At 36.0% G+C, this 12,587-nt stretch overlaps 1 protein-coding gene across 2 annotated transcripts in view; it reads left to right on the top strand.

The window, feature by feature from the left end:
* The window catches only part of LOC138716360 (SH2 domain-containing protein 4B-like), a 339,557-nt gene that overhangs the window by 316,281 nt on the left and 10,689 nt on the right, over positions 1-12,587 (top strand). For both annotated transcript variants that reach the window (XM_069849367.1, XM_069849366.1), the window contains exons 3-6: positions 2,126-2,288; positions 3,737-4,007; positions 8,301-8,457; positions 11,062-11,200. In XM_069849367.1, coding sequence (XP_069705468.1) covers positions 2,126-2,288; positions 3,737-4,007; positions 8,301-8,457; positions 11,062-11,200 — 730 coding nt within the window. The remainder of the gene's footprint in view (positions 1-2,125; positions 2,289-3,736; positions 4,008-8,300; positions 8,458-11,061; positions 11,201-12,587) is intronic.

Raw genomic sequence — 12,587 nt, 5'->3', positions numbered from 1 at the left:
ATGATAAACAAGAGATAGTTCGTGGATAAAAAAATGTATGTTATATTTAATAGCATTAAAATGAAATGCGGTTCTGTTTAAAAGTAATTTCCATATTATTATTATTATTATTATTATTATTATTATTATTATTATTATTATTATTATTGAATTAGATTCTGCATCTTTCGAAAATGGAGCCGATACAATCTCTGTACAGTTAATAACAGAGTTCAAACAGGGAATGAACATAAATCTGTAATATGAAGTTAATTCTTCCAAAATACTCGTATATGTAGTTTATTCATAAATGATTTTTGTAACATCTATTATGTCTAGGACTGTAGCATTCCAGTCATCAAAATTATCTGTCAGTATGCAGTATATACAGTCACGAAGCTTGAGTTGTGAAGGTGCTAGGAACAATAGACTGTGCTGATACTATTTCGCATTGTCTGTAATGAGGCGATATTAGCGATCCTAGTGATTAGCAACTATCTATGGATGCATATTTACTACATATTGAGCTTTGTGACTGTATACACTAGAATGTGGTATTAGTATATGAACCGTTCAGAGCAGAAGTGGTGTAAGTCAAAAATGGATGATGAGGGTTAAAGTAAACATTCTGTAAAATACAGCGCAAAGTAGCAATTAATATTCAATTTATTTAAACTATTAGTAGTCAGTGGCTAGCACGAAGGACATATTAATTGCTACTTTGCGCTGTATTTCACATAATTTTTACTTTAAACCTCATTACCCAATTTTGACTTACACCACTTTTGCTCTGAACGACTCATATAATCACGAGGAGGATCAAGCTCGTCATTAAAGGCCTTACGAGACAGTTTGTAACAGTAGGGATATCAGTTCTACATGTTTGTTGTCTTTCCTCCAAAGGAAATAATCCTGGTACAAATTTCTGTTAGAAACTGAATTAAATCCAAGATCATTGTGCAACTGGAAGGTTTAGATCAATGGAGAAAACCCATGACCTAACCAGGAGTCGAACCTGCAACCTTTTGGCTTATAGCGCAACACCTTAAATGCGGCACTTCCGTGCCCCACACAGAAACAATGCTTGCAGAATTATCTTTGGAGTAATTTCTTCATTATTGTTTGTACAGAAGTTAGTTTATTACAAACTCTACTGCATTTGCAGTGTCGAAACATTGTAGCATACACAAGTTTAACGTTAGCAAAGAAAGTTGAAAAAATGTTTTCTTCATTGAAAACATGGCAGCAATTAAGTTGAAGCACAGTGCATATTCATTACTCATTACTGTGCACGAATGTACAATTATTTTATATGAATTTAAAATAGTTGTTTAATGGTTAATTTTAATTTTGGATTTCAAATTTTTTCATATTCCCCTTTGAGTTCGAATTAAAAAGAATGCACACAATTCAGCTCACTTTAAAAGTATCCTATCTTATGTTCTTTATGTATACATATTTTAATATTTTCTCCGTCTTGTGAATGTCTCAAAGAGGCATAATTGTTTCCTCCACTTCTAATTAGCCAGTTCACACACACACACACACACACACACACACACAACCAAGCCTGTGCTTTCAATTTTCATTCAAGGTCATTACAGTGCTTCCTGTGAACATCTGATGTAAGAACACATGCGTAAGTGTTTATTGTTTTCATTCATTTTTCCTTTTGACATCATGTCACAATGCAATGTGTTCTCACAGCATGACGTGTGTATATTTTCCTTGATGCAATATTACGAAATGTTATAAAACAGAATCGAATTTTTAATTCACTAAGATTTTTGACACAAATATAAAGCAAGAACTTAGAATTTCAGAAAGTGATGATGGTATATAAATAATTTTACATTAAGTTTCAACAGTTGAATTTTACAGATCATCTAAAAACTTTTGTAAATATTATTAAATACGTCTCAATATTCATCATAAGCTAGTATTGGAAAGTAATAATTCTGTCTGTAAGAGTCTGATATGGAAAAAAGCGTCGGAAATATCAAGCTGCTGTTGTTAGTTCGATTTATATTCTTGCATGCAAATGAATATATCATAATGGTACTTCACTAAAGGTACACTAATTCATTACAAATTTAAAGCTAAATGATTAATAAACAACTTATGAAAATGGTATTATTAATTTCAGGTAACAAGAAAAAGCATGTTGACTTCCTCATGGGATCAGATGGAGAACCTTGGGTATGGGTGATGGGTGAACATCCTGATGACCTCAGCATAGAGGAAATCCTAGAGAAGGAGGCAAGGGAAAAGGCACGGAAACAAGCCGAGAAAGAAGCAGAGCAACTCAGGTCAGTATTTTGTTCATGTATCATCAAATACGGCACACGTTATGTTATACAGAAATCCAAATAAAATCCATGTTGAATCTTTCGTACACTACTTTTACACTTGAATATAAATAATTGATCAAATGGCTATCTTACTGGTGTTAATTATGTAAGCCGCACATGCTTACATAATTAACACGAGTAAGATCGCCATTTAATGAATTATCCAAATAAAATATTATGAGATAATGGCAGTATACACTTCGACATATGGATCCGAAAGTTGGGCACCATAAAGGGTTATGTATGTTCCAATGTTGAGTACTCCCAACACACAACAGCAATTTCCCAGCCATTCCCACTATAAAGGGACCTGCTTTCATCGTCACATACGCAAACAGCTCTTCAGTCTTAGGATTAAACTACAGAAAAGAGTGTAATGAAATTCCATCAGTGTTTAATCTTAAATTCCCATCTGCTCATAGAAATGCTTCACATCACTTCAGTACATTGTTGAACATAGAATCAATTCTTCTTGTGTAATGTTCTGAAAAACATTATGAACATCATGTACCGGTAATGGCAACTGATGCAACTGATGAGGTGCGTCTGAACTCCAGTAATGATTGCTGTGAGAATGTAGCCATCACTTCTGAATTTATAACCCCATCATGTACACATTGCAGAAACCAATTACTTACTTTCTTATGGCTTTTAAGGAACCCAGAAGTTCATTGCCGTCCTCACATAAGCCTGCCATTGGTTTCTATCCTGAGTAAGATTAATCCAGTCTCTACAATAATATCCCACCTCCCTCAAATCCATTTTAATATTATCCTCCCGTCTATGTCTCGGCCTCTGCAAAGGTCTTTTTCCCTCTGGCCTCCCAACTAACGCTCTATATGCATTTCTGGATTTGCCCATATGTGCTATAAAACTAAATTACAGCTTTGCTATCGGGATTAGTTAGTCTTTGGAGCACTGAAAAATCTCTCTCTTTTTTTGCGTGATTCGGGTTCCGCATATTGCGGATAGATGGTAGGACTGTGATCCATTTTTAAGTTGCACACCACTTCGGCAGGCCACACTATGAATGATGTGTATCTATGGAGAGGTACTAGGGTGAGTGTATGTGTAAGTGTTCGTGTAAGTGTAATGATGTAGATGAGGAAGGGAGAAGAGGAAACCCAGCACCGGCACATAGCCTACTCCTGTCGAATAGCACCAAGGGGACTACAAGGCTTCATGTTCCCGTCCGACGGACCAGTCATTATCAACAGTGACATATGCCTTCTCTTCAATTGCACTGCAGAGAGATTTGGGATTTAACGCAGACATATTGGTGCACAACTTAGTTATTAGAAGTTGTGTACTGGCATCTCTCCTAATCCCGAGATATAAATTTTACATTCTGTTTAAAATGTAATTATTACTGTAAATATTAATAACATTTACGTTTATTCTAACAGGAAGTCTGTAGAAGCTGAACTCACAGAGCTTTTGGACCTGAACCAGAAGCAGATTGAGGCAATGGAAGCAGCACAACGTAAAGAAGACAAATTGGAAGATGAAGCCGCATTTGATATCTACTGTTCAGTAGATGAGCTGCGCGACAAAGTGCCCCAGTTTCCTTCCCAGAATAGCACCTACGTTAGGAACAGTATTAACAAGTTTGATAACAAAGGTGGCAACTCCACACCTGACAAGCGAGATGCCCTGCAGGAGATCTCCCTCAACAAAGTGAGTACGGAAAAAATGGTAGACGAATTGTCCGGAACCCCCTGTCAGAAGAAGATTATTTTGCATGTGTGAAATCTATGACACAGGTCCCCAGCTTATTTCTCTTCTGATGGAAGTTATCCTAAAAATTTCTTTGTCTTTTAAAATTCAATGCCCAAGCCACATTTGAACCTACGAACCTCGAATTCAGCAGCCAACTTGATAACCCAAGACCACTCAGCACAACATTACGGTCCACACCTGTGGAGTAACGGTTAGCGCGTATGGCCGGGTTCGATTCTCAGTCGGGACAAGTTACCTGGTTGAGGTTTTTCCGGGGTTTTCCCTCAACCCAATATGAGCAAATGCTGGGTAACTATTGGTGCTGGACCCTGGACTCATTTCACCAGCATAATCACCTTCATCTTATTCAGACGCTAAATAACCTAAGATGTTTATAAAGCGTCGTAAAATAACCTACTAAAAAAAATAACATTACAAAGTGTAAACCAAAGAACGAGTCACAAACCATATTGAGAGTTGCGCGAATATTTTTATCCCCAGTAACTTATGTCACGCAATAATCAATTTTTTTAAATTTCATTTTTGTGTAGCTCATACTCTGTGTAAAATTCAGACGAACGAAGTACAAAGTACACAGAAATTATATGATACCACAGTACACATCTTCTTGTTTTCAACTTTTATGAAAGTACAAATTTTCAACATCTGTAGTATCAAAACATTGGTTTTCTCATGCAATCTATTTATCCATCCACCTGTATACAACTTTTTCTCCAGATCTTTTGGGAGTTATTAGGCCTACTTATTACTGATATTCCTTATCTTCTTATCTGAAGGTAACGAATTCGAAAAGTATGTGATTTTTTTTTAGATGGTTTTCTCATGCAGTCTGTTTATCCATCTGCCAGCCTGTATACAGCTTTTTCTCCTGATCTTTTGGGAGATTATTACTGATATTCCTTATTTGAAGGTAGTGAATTCGAGAAGTATGTGATTTTTTGAGAGCAAAAACTTTTTTATAACAAGTTACATAACGGTACATGTTAGTTGACAAAACACAAATAAAAATTTCAATATGAAACGTGTTGAGTGTATTCCCCAATCGAGGTCCTCTTGACTATTTAAGACAGATTTCCAAGATCAGTATGTCTCTGTGAAGAGGATTAGAATGATCAGTAAAAGAACGGAACGGAAAAGCTTGTTGTAGTATAAGAACCATGATAATTTCGGAAACTTGATGATGTCTATGAAGTGTAGCATTGTAGATAAGCCTTGGTACATCAGTGATCAGTCTTAAACACTGGTTTTGCACTGTCTGTATTCTCTTAATGTGTGAATTGGCTGCAGAAACCCATACTCCACATGCATAAGTTCAAATTGATCTTATAGTCGAGAAGCATATCAATTTCTTGGGATGCAGATGAAGTAGTGACTTTCCTTGGATTAGAAATTGCATCTGCTTAATCTTAGTTCTTAGTTTTTTAATTAAATGACTGATGTGTGCATTCCAGGTTAATCGGGAAATAAGAACTTTTACTCCATACAAATCTTCTAATATTTGAAGCCCTTATGGTAGATTTTCAAAATATTGTGATTTACTGAAAACCACTCTGATGACTTTCTTCTTGAATTTACACATAGTGTCAGATGAAGCAGAATAGACATATATCCCCGAAAATACGTATTCTATTTAGAATAATAATAACCTATAGAATTCAGTTTAAAATTTAAAAGTAATCAAACTAACATTTTAAGGCTTAAAAATCCAAAATGAATTGTTTGAGGCAATTGATTTAACTTAGTTGTTTATAAGACAGATTAAGAAATGCTGAAAGTGTCAAAATATACATTCAATAAATACCAATACTACTAAAGATAACATCAGCCTGGGTAGCGCAGTCGATATAGTCCTGGTCTTCTGTGCTCGAGGTTGCAGGTTCGATCCTGGTCCAGGTCGATGGCATTTAAGTGAGCTTAAATGCGACAGGCTCATGTTACTGGCATGTAAAAGAACTCCTACAGAACAAAATTCTGGCAAACCAACGACATTGATATAACCTCGGCAGTTGCGAGTGTCGTTAAATAAACCATAATTAAATTACGACAAAAGATAACAATGTGAATAGCACAGATCATAAACATTTATTTATAAAACCATTAAATTACTGATATCATTCTTATCAAACTGTCAGAAGCCTACATAACCCTCACATTTCCTTTCAACGGGCTATGTACGAAGCCATAATTATGCATGAAAAAGTATGTATCATTTACAATGACACTATTTCTTTATTTTGTGTGCTTATCAAGTGACTGTCATTGTAGTACCGGTACTTACATTGTTCTTTCTTATAATTAAATGCTTACTACAGTCAGTGAAACTGCAACTACCCATGTAAAAGCACAATATTACATACAAAATCAGTTACAAAAAAAAAGGCATTGGTAATTTGAAATGTTTGAACTCAACCATTGTGTAATATATAAACCTGGTGCTATTTCTTTCTGACTCTGACAAGCCATGAATAGTATAGCGTTTTTCCATGTAACGTATTTCAGGTTTGGCCTCTAAAATCTCAAATCGGAATTCGTAATGTCTATGATTTTCCTCAATTTATTTTAACATCTGAACGACTCATTATTGATACCCTGCCATTTTAATTGTATCATTGCTGTATAATCATAACCAGGGCCACCGAGAAAGGGAGACAAACAGGGTGAGTGTATATGGGCCCGTGAGCAATAAGGACCTGTCTGATTACTTTTTATTATCACGAATAATTATTTGTAGATACATACGGGTACTATAAAAATGTTGTAAGAATATTTGTTACATAAATTTGACATATTAACTCAACAATAGTAGAATTAATACAAATTACCACTTCATATGTAAATATTTGACTTTTATATAATATTATAAGATCGGTTTCCTGCATTAATGTTCACCGACACGACAATTGAGGGCCCCGGCATTTGCCTGAACTATGTTCCCGTCGCTTGTACTGAACACGATCAATTATTTATTGGCTTGTTCTTTTTAACTACCAAACCCCAGCTGGCCTACCACAATATGCTAGTGGACTCTCTCAAACCGAAGTTACAGGATACGTTTCTCTTTCAGTACATTGTATGTTTCGTGTCGAAACTTTCGTATCTTCATTGTCGTTTGTCTAGTAAATTCTGTTCATTAGTGTTAGTGGTTATTGTTTAACTGCACAATGGACAAGTACAGGCATAAGTCGGGAGCTGAGAAGCACAAGGAGAGACAGAAAAAATTGGAAGATATTAATATGGGTGCTAGACTGCGTGAAAAATATTATGAAGATATTAATAAAGAGATCAGTGATGAGCCGAAATATTTTCATGCCTCTAATTTAGGGCCAACCCCACTGAAACCTATGAATCTCCTAAATAGTGTGAGGGAATTAAAACTGGATACTTTATTTCCAAATATTTGCATAACCATTAGAATATTCTATACAATTCCTGTGACAGTTGCTGATGCTGAAAGGTCCTTCAGCAAAATGAAGAAAATAAAAATTGTATTCAGATAAACAATGTGTCAAGAACGACTGAGTAACCTTGGCTCCTTAGTCTGGAGAGCGATCTTGCTAAGTCTTTAAATTTTGATGACATAATTGATGATTTTGCATCAATGAAGTCAAGAAGAATTGTTTGTTGATGTTGGACTGCAAGTTATAAAATACAGGTGTTTAAGAATATTTTGTGAATATAGTATATTGCGCTAATGTGAAGTTTTGCTAAAAGTTTTCAACGTAATAAAAGTGTATACTTTAAGTTCGTATCTGTGTATGGGGTTATCTTTTATTTATTTTGCAAATAATTGATATGGTTAGAATAACTGGTAACTTGTAATTGTTACTTTTTTAAACGGGGGTCCGAGTACAGTATTGCATAGGGGCCCATAAATTCTGTCGGCGGCCCTGATCATAGCCACCTATTTTTCGTAGAGTTTTCAATTTGATAAGTATTGATACTGGTACCTAGTTGCTCACATATTGATATGTCACTTAATTTAGAATTTGGATATCTCCTAAAGCAGGGCTGGGCAGCAAGAGCGGATTCTAGTCTCTCACGGGGAGCCATATGACTTCTCTTCAACCCCGAAAACCACGCAGCGTTGATGCCGTGACAGATAAATATTAAACATGCCCGTTTAGAGATTGGATTCGCTCCCGGTGCGCAGCCCTGCCCAAAAGAATAATCTCGGTACTCTTTTAGATGTGTGCTAAAGCTTTAGGTAAGATCACAATGTCATGATTTCAGCCAAAGAAAGTGGCACAAAGAGTGGCTCTGTGGGAGAAAAGGGTAATGGAGGAACGAACTTCCGAGATTTTCAAGCGGCTTCAGAAGAAACAGATGGAAGTTGCAAGGGAAGCAGAAGAAGCTGAACATAAACAGGAACAACTCTGGAGGGAACAAGGTATAATGAATGCTCACTATGTCAAATGTATTATGGAGTGTGAAGTAAATGTTCTTTACTGTACTTAATATTTTTTGGTATCATAAATAATTGTAGACTATTATTATAACTGCTGCAAAACATCACATTCATTGTTTAGTGCATAAAACTTATTTCTCAATCTTTTAAATCAGTGATTGCCAAACATCACGAAATTGTAACGTAATGGAAATGCAACCCGCATACCACTATCGCAGGGAGAGGGGTGGAGTGGGTATCTCCTCAGGTAATGCAGTGAATGGCAATGCAGAGACAGACTGTGACCAAAAAACAAAAACAATATAATATTCTTCTACTTATTAACTATACACATATTTTTCCGTGTTAACTTTTATCCTCCTATTCATTATCTTTGTATTATTAATAAAATAGAGTATATTTTTTTATTTACCATAAAAAGAACGTGTACTTCACATCAGCAGATATTTTAAATTAGAAATACGTACCAGGCTGGTCACGAAGTTGTAAATTACACTACACACTTCAAAAAGAGTCGAAGTATTTTACCCCGATGAAGACATAGAAGCCGATACTTTTTAATTGTTTGTTTATTAATGATATAATCAAATTATACTACATACGTAGGAAAAAACGTCGAAGTATTTTACTCCGATTAAGACATAGAAACCGATTCTTTTTATTGTTGGTTTATTAATAAAATATTCAATTTACAGGTAAGGGCGTGGTAGTCTTTATTTCAAGAAGAATAATGACAACGTACATTGTTCTTTTATACTACATTTTAAATTTTACAACAAATTAAGTATCTCATATTTTTGCCATCTGCACAAAAGAAATACTTTTGCTCCCACACTCCTTAAAATTAAGTTTTCATATTATCTGTTTTCTGTTTTGGAAAAGACATCAAAACATATTATCCTGCACACTTGTAACATTACATGTGTACGTCCGCTGCTGATAAATGTCTTGTCTTATATCGAAGTGAAGGCTGTAAATAGAGGGTAGAGGTATGATGCCATGGTTATGCTTGAGTGGACACAGGGGCATGTGTCGCGACACAGCTTTTGGCGATCACTGTTTTAAATGGTTAATTTAATATTTTAACTTAATTAGGAAAAAAATTCGCTCCGGCGCCGGGGATCGAACCTGGGTCCTTGGTTCTACGTACCAAGCGCTCTGACCACTGAGCTACGCCGAATTCAATCCACAGCACCGGATCGAACCTTCCTCCTTCGATGTTTCCCTTTGTGGCCTGACTCCAAGTTAGGCATATATATGTTGACGTGTATCCAATGTCAACTGCCATTATACTAGGAGCGCACTCAGTTGAGTGACTTGTTGGCCGGGAATCCGCAGTTATTATGCACTGCTAGTAGTGCCGAATAAGCACCAATCATCATCTTCATCTGCTGATGAACACAATTTCTTTTGTCTACATCAGAATCAACCTTAGACCAACTTTAGTTTAGATGATTGGTTTCAGCTTTGTTCTGAAGATGGTTGACACAAAGCTGAAACTAGTCAACTAGGTAATTCAAAACTTAATTTTTATTTTAACACATGAAAGTGGTTATTACACTTATAATTCTGTCTTAGTAAAAGACAGTGGCTAGCGTCGATGTAAGCTAAAAAGCTCAGCTTCCCCAGTTAATAATAATTTGATAATAAACGTGCAGTTTATGAACAAAATTATTTATTAATTTTAATAGAGTTTATATTTATGCGTTAAATATTGTGATGCAGCAGCTCAAGATGATTCGTGATGCAAGAAGCCTGCACACACCAGCTTCCAAGCAGACTGGTTTCTTTCACTCATTCTTCTGTGTAACCCACCCCGCAGATTTTTCATCCCTTTCTAACTGAACTACCCTGGTCGCAAGGCTCGCAAGAAGCTAGCTTTTACATTGGAAATAATTTAGTTTCCGAGTTATTCCTTTCGTGAGTTGTGTTCAGTTGATGTGTTGGTGTGCATTGTGGCTGATATAATAAATAATGAGTGAAATAATAATAAATAATGAGTGAAATAACAGTTCCTGACACCAATTTACTTGAATTTTTTAGGACAATTCTATTATCAAGACTGACTTACGAACAAAAGTGTGATTTAGAAAACAAATGAACGACTCCCTTGTTGTCAATGAAGGACACAATCAAAACGCAGACGCATACTTACATAATGATACTAATACTGTATCTATTGACCGTTAATATTGTGATTTCTCTAAATATGACAGGGCGTGAGCTAATGTTATACGTATATGTGTCTATTTGTTAGAGATATGTGTAAAACTTGAAATCATATTTTACTACGTACCATTTGAGGTGATGCCTTATTGGTGTTACTTACGAGGTTCCAATCAATCTACGGACTGCTGACTTGACCTTGACCACTATTTATTTTAAGACTATATTTTTGTAATACGTTTTTTCATATGTACATGAAAGACAACTTGAGTTAGCTTCCCCTGCCAAAAATTTCATGCTATGCCACTGGTAAAAGAACATACCACCAGTCTGTTTGTGTAACATGGACTATAGTTCAACACACTCTTACATTAACAAAGGTAAAAGCACATAACATACATATTTATTTCCACATTCTAGAGAGGAAGGCAAAAGAAGCAGAGCTACAGATTCGAGAGATTGCACGTCGGGCTAGAGAGGAACATCGCAGAACATCAGTACTGGACATGGAAGTTGAAGTCACAAACAGCACTAGGCACTCTGCAGAACTGAGCCCAAGGTATTCAATATTGCTCAATTGAAGATAATATAAAAACGCGATTAATAAGATAAAACTGATTTCTTTTAATAATATAACAACATGTTACTTACTTACTTACTTACTTACTTACTGGCTTTTAAGGAACCCAGAAGTTCATTGCCGCCCTCACATAAGCCCGCCATTGGTCCCTATCCTGAGCAAGATTAATTCATTCTCTATCATCATATCCCACCGCCCTCAAATCCATTTTAATATTATCTTCCCATCTACGTCTCGGCCTCCCTAAAGGTCTTTTTCCCTCCGGCCTCCCAACTAACACTCTATATGCATTTCTGGATTCGCCCATCTGTGCTACATGCCCTGCCCATCTCAAACGTTTGGATTTAATGTTTCTAATTATGTCAGGTGAAGAATACAATGCGTGCAGTTCTGTGTTGTGTAACTTTCTCCATTCTCCTGTAACTTCATCCCTCTTAGCCCCAAATATTTTCCTAAGCACCTTATTCTGTTCCTCTCTCAAAGTGAGTGTCCAAGTTTCACAACCATACAGAACAACCGGTAATATAACTGTTTTATAAATTCTAACTTTCAGATTTTTTGACAGCAGACTGGATGATAAAAGTTTCTCAATCGAATAATAACAGGCATTTCCCATATTTATTCTGTGTTTAATTTCCTCCCAAATATCATTTATATTTGTTACTGTTGCTCCCAGATATTTGAACTTCTCCACCTCTTCAAAGGATAAATTTCCAATTTTTATATTTCCATTTCGTACAATATTCTGGTCACGAGACATAATCATATACTTTGTCTTTTCGGGATTTACTTCCAAACCTATCTCTTTACTTGCTTCCAGCAAAATTCCCGTGTTTTTCCTAATCGTTTGTGGATTTTCTCCTAGCATATTCATGTCATCTGCATAGACAAGCAGCTGATTTAACCCGTTCAATTCCAAACCCTCGCTGTTATCCTGGACTTTCCTAATGGCATACTCTAGAGCAAAGTTAAAAAGTAAAGGTGATAGTGCATCTCCTTGCTTTAGCCCACAGTGAATTGGAAACGCATCTGACAGAAACTGACCTATACGAATTCTCCTGTACATTTCACTGAGACACATTTTAATTAATCGAACTAGTTTCTTGGGAATACCAAATTCAATAAGAATATCAAACAACATGTTCCTATCCTCAAAAATTGGGAATTATACTTTCTATGCTATTTACCAGCTGTGGTGGTTATCTAGCAGCCGAGTGAATTGAAGGTGATAATTCAAGCAAAATGAGCCCAGGGTGCAGCACATAAACGTTACCCAGCATTTGCTCCTCTTGAGTTAAGAGGAAAACGCCAGAAAAAACCTCATCCAGGTAACTTGTCCTAATCAGGATTCGAACTCGGGCCAACA

Source organism: Periplaneta americana, chromosome 16 (assembly GCF_040183065.1).
Source record: "Periplaneta americana isolate PAMFEO1 chromosome 16, P.americana_PAMFEO1_priV1, whole genome shotgun sequence".
Lineage (NCBI taxonomy): Eukaryota > Metazoa > Arthropoda > Insecta > Blattodea > Blattidae > Periplaneta > Periplaneta americana.
The sequence above is the reverse complement of the archived record's forward strand: the minus strand, read 5'-3'. Positions and strand labels throughout refer to the sequence as shown.